We start from the raw sequence: 14,037 nt of genomic DNA on the forward strand, positions 1-14,037 counted from the left end.
AGTTTTGGGGGAAAATGTCAGAAAACATCCAAAAGGAAGAGACAATAGCATTATATTTAGTATTCTAAAGGCATGCTTCAGGTAGTTAACTATGATTCTGGTAAGACCAACTGCTCACACGCACACACATAGATTTTAATGGTTAAAAAACCCTCAAATTTGTTACTTTATTTATTTATTTATTTTTTGGATGTACCACATGACATACAGGATCTTAGTTCCCCGAGGAGGGATGGAACCTGTGTCCAGTGGAAGTGTGGAGTCTTAACCACTGGATCACCAGGGGAGTCCCCAGATTTGTTACTTTAGAAAAATAAATGCAGTGGATTTTCAGCAATATTATTGACTCTGATTGCTCAGTCCACACATAAGTAATAGTTGCTTTCTATGGTGATAGGGCTTCTCTGCACTAATTCCCATCATGTTGAAAAACACTCTTGCAGGTTAAGTAAAGACCGAACTGTTGCACAAAGTAAGATTTACTCATCAGATCCCACTGATGTGCCTGTCTCCTGGGCAACCTTCTTGGTGAAGCTTTATTGATTTGATTCAAAGTTTCCTGAGGAATCCAGCTCATGTCAACATCATTTTGACTTGACCTACCATCTCTACCTCTGTATGGGTCTCTTGTGCTTTCTAGATTCTAGGAGCTGATAAAGGCCAACAACCACAAAGAGCCCAAGACCAGTAAGGAACATATACCCGAAGACTGTTTCTCCATCTAACCCATCTTCTGTCTCAATAATTGTAACTGTTTGATAGAAGACAGCATCTTGGAAAATGTTGCCGTTCAAATCTTTGTAGTTCAGACCAGACCAAAGGGCCTTCCACCCACGGGCTCTGCAGGAATGAAGGAGTACTCAAAAACTGCCTGCCTCTGGGGCGGCACTACAGTGTTCAGAGGAAGAGCTGTGAAATTCTGGATGTAAAACTGGTAGTCCTGAAGATAACGGAATGAGGTGTCTAGAGATTCAACAATAAAATCTGGTCTGTAAAGCCTACCAGGAACTTCACAATGTTATCTGCTGGAAACTCTCCTTTCACAAACAGGATGGTTGTATCTGCACTCGGTGAAGCTTCAGGTTCACCAGATACATCTTCTTCCTCTTTATCTTCGGCCAAATATGTGGGTTCATCATCTTCCACCTCTGCTTCATCGTCTTCATCTTCATTTATAGAATCTTCCACTGTTTCTTCATCTTCTGTAAGACCTCGAGTCACTGCCAATGAGCCTCCAGGATCTCCTCGGAGCAAGAGGCTGGCAGGGAACAGCAGCAGGAGAAGCAGCAGCAGGCGGGGGAGGGACTTCATGGCGCCGCCGCTCCGGCGTCCGGTCCCTGTTTGTTGTAGTTTCATAGCATATTGTTCTTATTCTGTGGAAATGCATGCTACAGTATTTAATTATGACATGTCATGATGTAAAGTATTAGTTATGGAACGTTATGATGTCTGCAACTCAAACGGTTCAACACAACAACTTTCAAGCGGTTCAACAACTTTTTTTTTTTTCGGTACGCGGGCCTCTCACTTTTGTGGCCTCTCCCGTTGCGGAGCACACGCTCCGGACGCGCAGGCTCAGCGGCCATGGCTTACGGGCCCAGCCGCTCCGCGGCATGTGGGATCCTCCCGGACCGGGGCATGAACCCGTGTCTCCTGCCTCGGCAGGCGGACTCTCAACCACTGCGCCACCAGGGAAGCCCTCAACAACTTTTATAAACACACACACGTACATACACACATACGTACATCCATACTGGGAGAAAATGAGCAGAAACCGCAAAATGGTAAGAATTGTTTGATCTAGGTGGAGGGTATACAGGTGTTCACTGCACTGTGCTCTCAACTTCCCGTCTGCATTAAAATTACCCTAATAAAATGTTGGAGGGGAAAAACACCGCCTCTCCTCGCGGAACCGCCTCGGGTCCGAAAGGTTGGGAGAGCAGGTGGGAAGGCCAGCAACGCCCTCACCCCAACCAGCCGGACCAACCTCGAGACTCCATCTGGGCATGCTCAGAGGCTCCGTCGCGCCCGCCCCGCCCCTCGGGGTACGTGAGCGCAAGGCGCAGGCGCCCGGCTCCCGGCAGCCCGCGAGACGCCAGCTGCGAAACGCGGCGGACGCCTGAGGTGCGGGAGCTCTGCGAGGATGGAGGCGTCGAAGGTGGAAAAGTTCAGCACCGCCGACAGGGGAAACGGGCTGCGTGCGTTGGCGCCACTGCGCCCCGGAGAGCTGCTTTTCCGCTCGGATCCTTTAGCGTACACGGTGTGCAAGGGGAGTCGTGGTGTCGTCTGCGACCGCTGCCTCCTCGGGTACGTACCTCCCTCGCCCACCTGAGTCCAGAGCAGTGAGGGGTCCGGGGTGCTGAGGGCGTGGCGCGGGGGGGCAGCCCTCCCCGGGACTCCCCCTGGCTGTGGCTGCACAAGGTCTCGCCGGTGCTGCCCAGATGCCCAGCCCCGCACTTCCCCAGATGAGCGGCTCCCGGGGGCGCCTCGCAGCTGACAGACTCCGTTTGGCCGTCCCCTGGGCTGCCGCGGCGGGGGTTGGAGGGACCCCAGACGCAGCCCCAGCTGGACCCGCTACCACCCCACCCCGCCGTAGTATTAACTGGAGAGAGCCGGTGGGCAGACTTAAGGGGAGACGTTGAGCCGTGGGTAGTTTTGCTGCGGAACAAAAAAGTCTGTGTCTCAGGCGATAAGCTTCATTGGTGCCGTTGTGGAAATCACAGTTGGAGGAGGTGGGGGTGAGTGGGAGAACGGATGGTGTAAGTCAGGCTGACGGCCGAGGCCTCGCCAAGAAAGTGCGGGGCTCGCAGGACGCAGAAGAATCTTGGTGTTCACGGAGCACTTCCTGTGGTCCAGGTTCTGTTTGGCCTGGGGACACAAAGATGAACGGGACGTCCTTAAGAATCCTTAAGGAGCAGATAAGTGAGCGAGATAATTAATTACAGTGTATCAGAAGGGCTGAAATAGAGATGCAGTACTGTGCTGTAGGAGCATAAGTTACTGAGCTTCCATCGTGTGCTTTGCATTTAATGACTGCAGGCAGGTCTAACTCTTAACCACCTATCTAGATGCAAGAATTCATGTGAAAGTAATTTGTAAGCCTGTAAGCACTGGGTCAATGTAAAGTGCTATGGGAGAGCAATTTATGGAAATGTGTAATATGTATGCACAGTCATAGGAATTGTATTCAAGCAACAATTGTTCTTGAGCTCCTATTATATGTCAAGGAGAAGAGCTCTGTTTTAGATGGCTGGGATGATTTTTTTCCATGACTGCTCTTCCAGACCTATTAGTCTGGGATTGGGGTGGATGGAGGTGAGGGGGTAAGTGCAAAGCTCAAATCAGTAGCTTGACCATTAGTATTACTATGTCCTTATTTGGCTCATAATTGAGGAATTTATTCTCATATTTTAAAGTTACTTAATTGTATTTGTTGCTTCCTGAAGTAATGATAACAGCAACAACAACAAAAATTCTTTGAGGAGTGAACACCTTGAAGCTTTTGTAAACTGTGTGGTTGAAAACAATTCATTCCTTTCAAGAAATGAAATGCTGAAGGCTTCAACATTGAAAGTTGTAGACCTTTGATTCTCATTCAGGCAAATTAGAGAGAAAGCTGGGATGTTCATCCTGTTAAATCCTTTGGAGGTGTTTCTAGAGTTTGAATGTAGCCCAGAACAGAGAACTTGCTTTTTCTTAAGTCTTATAACATTAATTGATGAAGATGTGGATCATCTTGCAGATGAAACCAGACTGCCAAGTTATTTAGTAGTTGGAATAGAAAAGTTTTGGAATGAATACACGATGACAGATTATTAATTGAATTATCAGAGCTGAACTTTAGTTCACATGGAACATGGAATTGTCCACTTTCCAAATAGACTGCACAAACCCAGCCCTTTGTATGTGGCATACTTCTTGATTTACCAATAAAATTCCATTACTGCTGTCACTTATTTTTCTTATTAACAAGAACTGTAATGATTTAAACGAGAAAAGGAATTTCATGAAAGAGTTTTGGGGAGTTCTTGGCATCCTTTTAAAGTCTAGAGGAAACCCAGCTCTGAAAATGGGCAGGAACCAGGGGAGTTCCACAGTCAGAATTGCACTTCAGAAGTAGATGGGGTTGGGACCTGGAGAGTACGTTCCTTCTGACGCTGCCTGGTAATACTGGGTTCTGCAGCATGTGTCGCCAGCACTATGACACTGGACCCTACTGCTGCTGCTATTCTTGCCACCACTGCCGCCGCCACTGCTGCTTGGGAAACTGGTTATTGCTGGAAAGTTGCCAGCTCAGCCATGCTTCTTTGTGATATTAGCTTTCTCTTTCTTTCTTTTTTTTTTTCTATTTAATTTTTTTGGCTGTGCCGCGAGGCTTGCTGGATCTCAGTTCCCCGACCAGGGACTGAACCTAGGCCGTGGCAGTAAAAGCCCGGAATCCTAACCACTAGGCAACCAGGGAACTCCGGATATTAGCTTCTGATTCAAAGTTCTCAGTGGGTGTCTTGGATTGGTTGAGCTTGGGTCACTGCCTGCATCCTAGCTACAAGGGAAGTTGAGAAGGTGAGTAGTTGGCCTTCGTGGCTTTTAAGAAAGGAGGTAGGTTCTACTTCCCACCATATGCATATTATAATGGAGAAATCAGCAAACATAAACATAGGAAAGGTAATATCAGTAAATGCCAAGGATCCAAACAAAACAAACTAAAACAAACAAATGGATTTTTTTTTTTTTTTTTTTTTTGCGGTACGTGGGCCTCTCACTGCTGTGGCCTCTCACAGCTGTGGCCCCTCCCGCTGCGGAGCACAGGCTCCGGACGCCCAGGCCCAGCAGCCATGGCTCACGGGCCCAGCCGCCCCGCAGCATGTGGGATCCTCCCGGACCGGGGCATGAACCTGCGTCCCCTGCATCGGCAGGCGGACTCTCAACCACTGCGCCACTAGGGAAGCCCTGCACTTAATTTTGGATTGCTAGGACATAGTTCACAGGTGCTGAACTAGTGCTCCTAGTAGTAGGAGCTCTGTTGAACACTTCTGCTTCAGTGGTTGTTGTGTTTCTGAAGTGCTTAGCTGGGAATCACTGCAGCCTGAGGGTAGTGTTAGAGAAATCAAACTTTGGTGCGTTGTCTTATGCAGTTTTCTACCAATATTGAATGCTCATCAATGGGGGGATACAATTCCGTGTTCCTTATCACCTTGTAAGTAAAATTTGTTTCTTATTAGCTGTGAAGTCCTTAAGAGTAGATGTCTTTCAATTTTTGTAAACTCCAGTGCCTGGCATGTAGTAAGCTTTTAATTTGTAGTATGAACATCTCGCAGAATTCTCCTCTAGTTGTTTTTGTCCTTTTGCTGCCTTCCATTTGAATTAAGAAATAGAATGAAAATATTAGCTTGTAACGAATAACAACAGTTCCATGGGAAGTGGGGGGGGGGACCAAAATAGAATAAAAGAACAGGTATTTATTGTAATTACTTCATTACTCTCCAGATCATTTATTGTTATAAGATTCTACCTGATTTCCTTTGGCCTTGGGCTGTTTTGATTAGTGCTTTAGTTCTTGCATATTTATTTTTATTAATAGAGAAACTTAAACCTGCTTTATGACTTCTCTTGCTTTTTTCCTTTCCTTTTCTTTTCCTTTCCTTTCCTTTTTTTTTCATGGATTGGCTCCTGGTATTTTGTGTTGTGAGTGGGAAAGAATGAGGTATATAAATTGGAGAAAGATTAAATGACAATGAAATTGTGACCTGAAATAATTTATATTATCCTTTTTCTTATCCATTTTTAATTTGATGGAGCTGGAGAAGATTGACAAGGGTTATTTGTGTCTTCTGTTTGTTTTGGTATATGTAACACATAAAATTCCATTGTAATTATTTTGTTTGTAGGTCTCCCCACTTTAGTGACCTAAGTCTAATCTTTATATCTCTGGGACCTAGTACACAAGTGATTCTAACTGTTGGAGTTGTGAAGGGATAATATTTTGGGGAATTTAAAGTCATTCTTTGTTTGTTTTTGGTTTTCTAAAGTTCCAAGTTGCCTGCAGTTTCCATTATCAAGAGCTTCCATGGCAAACTCTAATAATAGTTTCTTCTGCAGGGTAAAGAGGGTATTTCTTCCATCACTAAAGCTGAGTATGAGGCTTAGTGCCTCCCAGGAGGAAGGAGAATGAATTGGAAAGTCCATCTTTTTTCAGCCCTGGTGGCTTATGGGAAGCAGGGGATGGGCGGGGGGGGGGGGTGGAAATAGATTGTGAGAAACATATGTTCTGACCTTCCTTGTCTGGCCAAAGTTCTGGGGTTGGGGTGAGGGTATTAAATGGGTTGATGGGTCAGTCAAAAGTAGAAGGCCTTAAAAAAAAAAAAAAGTGGAAGACCTTTGGGTCTGCTCCTTATTTGTAAGCTTGAGAGCTGTGTAGGCTGTTGCTGTGCCAACATTGGGGCCTAGGGCATAGCAGTGGTAAGAGAAAGTGGCTGGCTGCATGAGTCTGTGCTGGCAGGGGATTCTGAAGTGCTCTCATATCACTTCAGGGATGTGGACAAGCTTAGAGGCCTGGTGGAACAGCAGGCATCATGACAAAGGGCTGTGTGACTCTAGGTCAGGAACATGGAGACCAGAGGTGGGAGGCAGCATGACATCCCAAAAGGTGAGATGGCACCAGTCCAGCCATAGGACCTGATCACTGCCTTGCAGCAGAGACCAGTGAGGATCCTTAGAGATGTCAAGATCTGAGGTCTTGCCACCGTAAGGATGTCCCATAAGCCCCACTTGCAGAAATATTTACCTGAAAGCGACTGTTGAAACCAGCTCTGGTAAGGAGTTAAACTTAAATGTCTGAATATTAACTGGAAGAGACTGAGATGTTATTTGGCAAATATTACATTTCTGGCTATTTACTAGGGTGAGTGTTCTTGAGGAAGCTTGGATTAATTATAGAAAAAACAGCCCCATGTTCATGAGACAGAGTAGATCAATTATAGGAAATAAAGCAACTACATTTGAGCTACAGTGTGGGTAAATATGATCAGGCAGTAAAGGGCAAAAAAAAGAACCCTGGTGAGATGATGTAATCCGTCTTGGCCAAGGACTGAACCTGGGGTGGAAGCAGGAGGGAATACCTTCTTATACTGGGGTAAGAAGAAGAGGTGCCCGAGAAGGTAACAGCAGTGACTGCAAGGCTTGAGGACAACTAGGGAGGCGGCTGCTGAGTGACAGATTCTCAGAGAGGAGAAGGTGTGAAATATTCTTCTAGGAGAGGAAAGTGAATTGCTTAGGAAAATATAGCGGGGTTGCTGGGAAGTGCTAAGGGTCCACTTAAAACTTTTGTTCATTTATTTACCGTGAGAGCAGTTAGCAGACTAGTGCTCTTTTCTCCCAGTGGTTGGCAGTTTGACTGTGAGAATTGGGCTCACCCAGGGCTGCCTGGTTACCATGATGGGTGGAGAGAGGAAGCAGGAAGCTGAAGTCGTGGGCAAGGAAGAGTGTAATCATGGACCATATTTCTAAGCTAGGGACTGAGGTCATGAGGAAGGTGATGAACAGTGAAATGTGGTGGAAGCAATGGATTAGAGGACCTGATGTGCTCAGAGCGATGGTGGAGCGGTCAGAGGATGGGGTGACTTGACATATATATGCTTTAGAAGTAGTGTGTGATTTGGTACCACAGGGTTTAGGGTATGCAGAAAGTGACTGAGGTAGGGAATAAGAAAAATGTTGGAATGATCAGGAGACTGAGAGGCTGAGGTGTTAGATGAATCTTCTAAATAAGTGAAGTTACCAAGAATGCTAGGCATTGGAAGGAATGGTTTCAACAAAGGCAGAATTCTCATTTTGGCTTCCTGACCCGGGGTTTAAGGGCTGACCAGAAAGAGCCAAGTGGAGACAGGGAGGCACTCACTTCTGTTCAAATAGTGTATAAAAGACATTCTGTGGGTTTACAGCTGGTTTTGTGAAGTATCCCAGCACCAGGTGCAAGTGAGCTGCTGTAGTGTTGCAGACTCTTCCTGGGGGGATGGGCTTGGAAGATGGAAAGACTAGGAAAATCTTCTCAAGGGAAGGACCTTGAGAGCATTGAAATCAGGGTTTGCACATTCCTGGACAGTGGTTCATGGGCTTACTGGAAGGTCAAGGACTTAGAGTAAAATAAAGTAGAAGGATTGATGAGGTGGGTTGGGAAAGGACTCTTTGGATATGACTTCCATTTTTCTTTTTAAGTGGGAGTTATAATTCCTGTTTCTTTTGCTACTACCTTTTCTTCTGCATGGAAGTTTGGTGAAGGGCTGTATGGCAGAGCCCTGAGCCTGAAACCATTTGGTCCATGTGATTGCCACAGCAGAGGACGTTCTTAATCAGACAGGATGACCTGCTTTGTGGATAGCAGTAAGTTCTCCTTCTTCAGACAGCCTGGTGCTTGTTCAAGGGCTCAAGAACAGAGCAACCATGGGGACAGGGATGGAGGCTGGTGCCTAGAACTCAACAGTGCAGACTTCCTCTCACCATGGCTATTGTGGCTTCTACTGGTACAGAGTTCCCAGTTTGTTAGGGATCCTGAGTTCCCCAAATGGCAGCACATGTTTGGGAACCTGGCCAGCTGGTGTCAGGTTTTTATGTTAGACCCTTTTGTCATGGAGCAATCATTGATTTGTTCTCATTGGAACACTCATTTTTTCCTGCCCTTGGATTTGCCTTTTCTACTTGTGCTGCCATCTCTGAGACCCACTGAAATCTTCTGTGAAGCTGTGCTACTCCTTACAAGGTTGGCTCTGACCTTCACAGAAAGAGAATTGAAGCAGCGGGCTAATACCTATGGTTTGACTTCTCTTGACTTATATGCTGTCATTTGAGGCAGCTGATTTCATACACCGTGGTTCTCAAACTTCAGTCTCAGGACCACTTTACCCTCTTAAGAATTATAGAAAAAGATTTCATAGGAGGGTTTAAAAAAAAAAAGTTATTTAGGGCCCTGCAGGGGTTTAAACAAAACATAACCATGCAAGCAGTGTGGTTATATTTATTGATTTTACTGCTTAAAATATTAAAACTGATAAGTTTTGAAATATACAGTCAGCCCTCCATGGATCAAAAATATTCAGGGGACAGAAGAAGTCCAGAAAGTTCCAAAAAGCAAAACTTGAATTTGCAGTGCAAAGGCAACTATTTACATAGCATTTACCTTTTATTTACAACTATTTACATACATTTACATTGTATTAGGTGTTATAAATAATCTAGAGATGATTTAAAGTATATGAAAGGATGTGTGTAGGTTGTATGTAAATAGTATGCCATTTTACATAAGGGACTTGAGCGTCCGAGGATTTTAGTATTGTGAGGGTCCTGGAACCAATCCACTGCAGATACCAAGGGACGACTGGATTTAAACATAATGAATCATTGCATTTTGACAAGGATTTTAATGACAAAGACTGTATTTGCAAAACAAAAGAAAATTTGCTGAGAAAATTCGCTTACTTTCATTTTTGTATGTCTCTCTAATGTCTGGCTTAATAGAACACCCTCAGATTCTCACAACTGCTCCTGCATTTAGTGTATTGTAAAATCACGAGTCATTTAACCTCTAGAAAACTCCACTGTACATTGTGAGAGAAAGAGAATAAAAAGACAAAAAAAGTCTTAGTATTATTATGAAAATAGTTTTGACCTCGTGGGCCTCCTGAAAGGGCTTTGGAGTCCCGGGACCCTACTTTGAGAACCACCGTTATAAAAGACTGTACCTGTCTTTTGTGACATTTGGAGAGGCTCAGATTTGTTCTCTAGTGTATGTTGTGAACCATGAACAATATTTGTTCTGGTTTTCTTGTAACCTGCCAGGATATACTGGGATCAGGAACCAAAGTATGGAGTTAGTGCCTCTCTGTTAGTATGACTTGTTCAACGTTTGCTTCCCGTCTTCTAACTCTGGCTGGTTCTGGTCGTTTAAGAGTCAAGGGACTTGCGATGATGATTAACCTTGATTATTAAGGGAAAGTAAGAGAGCCATTTTCCATTTACTTGTTACCACAGTATATGATGACTGAAAATTATTTTTCAGTAGCTAATATGATTATCACTTACTAAGCAATGACAGGCATGATTTTAAGCGCTTTACCTTAAATAGTACTTCACTTAATTCTCATAAGGACTCTAAAGTGTCTATTATGTTCCTTGTAAGCACAGATATGAACTAGAGAGCATTCAGACATTTGTAGAGTGTAAATTGGTATGCTCCTTTGGAGGGCAATTTGGTAGTACCTAGCAAAATTGAGCACTGTGTTTTCTTGACCATATTTTTGGGATTCTGACAAATGAAAATAACAATGGTTGCACAAGAATACTTAGTATAGCATTTTTGTAATTAAGAAAAAAGGAGAGAGAATTTTAATGTGCATTAATAGGAACTGGTTAAGTTATGGTGCAGCCATATTGTAGAATCCATGTAGCTGTTAAGATTGAAGTGGATCTGTTTCTACAGTGGATGTGGATGGATGTCAGTAACACATTGTTGGGTGAATAAAGTTGTAGAACAATGTGTGTATTTTAAATAAAATTTTTGTGTGCATGTACTTGTGCGTGTAGAAGAGGTCTGGAAGAACACCCCAGAATTCTAATACGGTTACTTTCGGAGGATGGGACTTGGAGGGGGGAAGATATCCTTTTGTACTTTATATATTTTGTATTTTTCAAAGCTTGTATCACTTTTTGTAATTAAAGATTTGAATAAACGTTGAGAAAGTCTTTGTTTCATTTGGAATTGTATAAAAGGGTGGTGCTGCTTGGGATGAAGGTGACTTTGAAATTTTTGCCAGTTTATGTCTGCTTTTTTTTTTTCCTTTGAGTTGCCAGCTGATTAGACCAAGAGTGAACCTCTTGATAAAACGTGAGCCAGGTGAGCCGGTTTACTGGCTGGCCATTGGCATTAGAATTTGAACTGAGAGAAGTAGAACTTCTCTTCATGGTCCTCATCATAATTCTCCTTGCTCTGACTTTGCTCAGGCCTGGTTATTCAGCTTTCCATGGTGTTTCTGAGATATCACAGTATCCATTATAAACTTTATTCATTTTCCTTGGGTGGGTACATAAGATGACTACATTTCCAAGCCTCCTTGTTAGACTGGGGCTTGTGACTCAGTTTTGGCCAATGGAGTTTGGGCTAGAGGTTGCACAAGCCATTTCCAGGTCTACCATAAAATATCCTGTGCCATGTTCTCTGCTCTCTCTTACCTTATCTTGATGACTGTGGGGGCAGTGAGTTGAGATGGAGAAAACAAGAAGTATGAGTCATGGCATGGAAGAGAGCTGCTCTGGGGAATCACTCTACATGCACCAGATTTAGTAGGAGCTAGAAATAAATCTGTTAAGTCACTTAGAGGAGGCCTTATTTGACTTTAATGTGCAGAAGAATCACCTGAAGATCTTGTTAAAGTGCAGATTCTGCTTCAGTAAGGTCTGGGTTGCATGTAAGATTCTGCGTTTCTAACAAACTCCTAGGTGATGCTAAAGCTGCTGGTCTGCTGATCACACACGCGTAGCAGAGATTTAAAAGAGTAGATGAAATGACTTATAGCCTAACGTAAGTACTCAGTAAACACTTATCCAGTGGATATTTGAGCATCCTGAATAAGATGAAAAGGAATTCGAGACTATACATACATAATCAGATGTTGAAATGATTCCTAAGTGCATATCTCTTTCATGTATCATGGACTGGAATTTAGTTTTAGTATTATGTGTGCAGAAAGTATGAAACGAGAACCTGGAATTATTTTAAAGATCATTTTGAACATTTACTTATTTTTAAAATTCTATTTATTTATTTATTTATTTTTGGCTGCGTTGGGTCTTTGTTGCTGCACGCGGGCTTTCTCTAGTTGCAGCGAGCTGGGGCTACTCTTCCTTGCGTTGCGCGGGCTTCTCATGGCGGTGGCTTCTCCTGTTGCAGAGTGTAGGCTCTAGGGGCGAGCTTCAGTAGTTACAGCAGACATGTTTTTCTTTTTAACAGAACATTCCTTATTTTAGGTATCACATCTGGAGGTTAACAGGGTCCTTTCATTGATAGTGTTAAACTGATCACTCAGTCAAGCTGTTGTCCTATTTTTGCCACTGTGTATTATTTTTCCCCTCAGCCAGTTTGTGGGGAGACGTTGTAAGATGGAAATATCCTGTTCATTAAAATTTCCCCTGAGATTTATGCATCCATGGGTGACTATTGATTGAATCTTTGGTATAGTAGTTGCAAAATGCTCATTTTTTACCTATAGCACTCCTCCACACTTACCAGTTGACATTCAGTTCAGCATTCCACCATAAGAGCCTGTCCTCCTTCCTTATTAGTTATCTTGTTATTATCAGTATGGACTCAAGTATTTCCATTTTTTCAGTGGTTTAGAATTAATTAGGTACCTAATTGTTTTGGTACTCAAATTGTCCCAGATCTTTTTTTAGTATGAAACCTTTCAAGGTAGATCCTGTGTCCTTGTGATATGCCCCCAAGTTTTCTTTATTCCTCCCTCCCACCCTGCCTTTCTTCCTTCCTTCCTTCCTTCTTCTCTTTCTCCCTCCCTCTCTCTTTCTACCTACCCTTCCTTTTCTTTCCTTCTCTTCTCTCCTTTTTTTTTTCTCTTTAACACTTCCTTGCTTTCTGGCATAACAGATGTTTTAGACTCATCCTGTACCCATCCTGCCAAAACTCTGGAATCAGTATTTCTCTGAGGATTCCTGGTTTCTTTTAGTGAGAAATAATATTAGAGACCAAGATCTGAGCGCTAGATATGCTCACTGCCCCTGGGATGTTTTTGCTCTTTGACTCTTTCAGAGGACAGAGGAAGTATGCAGGTTCATGCAAATATGCATACATATACACATACGTACACATATTTTAGAAATCATGAGTTCACATCAGTACTTTCAATTCCGACTTGTCTCCTCAGGGTTCTTTCTTGCCTTTCCCGGTTCCATAATTGTATATCCTTTCTGGCTCAGTGAGAACTCTGGCCCTCGAAAGCCTCAATGTATTTACTCATTTGTTCAACTCTATATAATATCTAAAATTGTTTCAGAATTGCTTTGCCCACATCATTACCAAAAAGACTCTATTTGAGGGCTTCCCTGGTGGCGCAGTGGTTGAGAGTCCGCCTGCCGACGCAGGGGACACGGGTTCGTGCCCCGGTCCAGGAAGATCCCACATGCCGTGGAGCGTCTGGGCCTGTGAGCCATGGCCGCTGAGCCTGCGCGTCCGGAGCCTTTGCTCCGCAACGGGAGAGGCCACAACAGTGAGAGGCCCGCGTACCGCAAAAAAAAAAAAAAAAAAAAAAAAAAAAAGACCCTATTTGAAACAGTACAGAATTTGTTTACAATTTCCCTTTCCCCTCTACTCTGCCAAAGACTGAGAATATACAGTTAAATACTGTGTTCGTTTTACATTCTTTCTTTTTTTCCCCTTCATTATATTTATTGGTATTTATTAGAAATACAATTGAGTGACTTCCCTGGTGGCGCAGTGGTTATGAATCCACCTGCCAATGCAGGGGACACGGGTTTGATCCCTAGTCCGGGAAGATCCCACATGCTGCGGAGCAGCTAAGCCCATGTGCCACCACTACTGGGCCTGCATGCCACAACTACTGAAGCCTACATGCCCTAGAACCCATGCGCCACAACTACTGAGCCCACTCGCTGCAGCTACTAAAGCCCGTGCACCTAGAGCCCGTGCTCTGCAACAAGAGAAGCCACTGCAATGAGAAGCCCGTGCTTGCTGCAACTAGAGAAAGCCCGTGCACACCAACGAAGACCCAACACTGCCAAAAAAATAATTAAAAAAAAAAAAAAAAGAAATACAATTGAGTTCATTTGTTTCACTTTGCTTTCAGTTTTAGTTTTTCCCCCTCATCCTTTTTGATTTAATTTTATATTTTGAATATATGGAACATCCACATGCTTCTAAAACTCAAACTATGAAAAAGCGAAGTGTTAGCCCCCCTCCCATATTCATACTGTTCCTCCCTGCCACCCCTTGTAGATAAGCAAGTTCATTGTTTTCTG

The 14,037-nt window shown here is 43.7% G+C and overlaps 1 protein-coding gene and 1 pseudogene across 3 annotated transcripts in view; one reads left to right on the forward strand and one right to left on the reverse strand.

Moving 5' to 3' along the window:
• Nucleotides 1-409: 409 nt before the first annotated feature.
• LOC309819925 (translocon-associated protein subunit alpha-like) lies at nucleotides 410-1,311 on the reverse strand (annotated as a pseudogene). Its single transcript has one exon. The product of its transcript is annotated as a translocon-associated protein subunit alpha-like (transcript).
• A 781-nt stretch (nucleotides 1,312-2,092) lies between these two features.
• Nucleotides 2,093-14,037, forward strand: part of SMYD3 (SET and MYND domain containing 3) — a 711,390-nt gene continuing 699,445 nt past the window's right edge. For both annotated transcript variants that reach the window (XM_082676889.1, XM_082676890.1), the window contains exon 1: nucleotides 2,093-2,307. In XM_082676889.1, coding sequence (XP_082533015.1) covers nucleotides 2,144-2,307 — 164 coding nt within the window. In that variant the 5' untranslated portion in view covers nucleotides 2,093-2,143. The remainder of the gene's footprint in view (nucleotides 2,308-14,037) is intronic.

Source organism: Grampus griseus (genome assembly GCF_964374135.1).
Source record: "Grampus griseus genome assembly, chromosome: 1".
NCBI classification, from domain to species: Eukaryota; Metazoa; Chordata; class Mammalia; order Artiodactyla; family Delphinidae; genus Grampus; species Grampus griseus.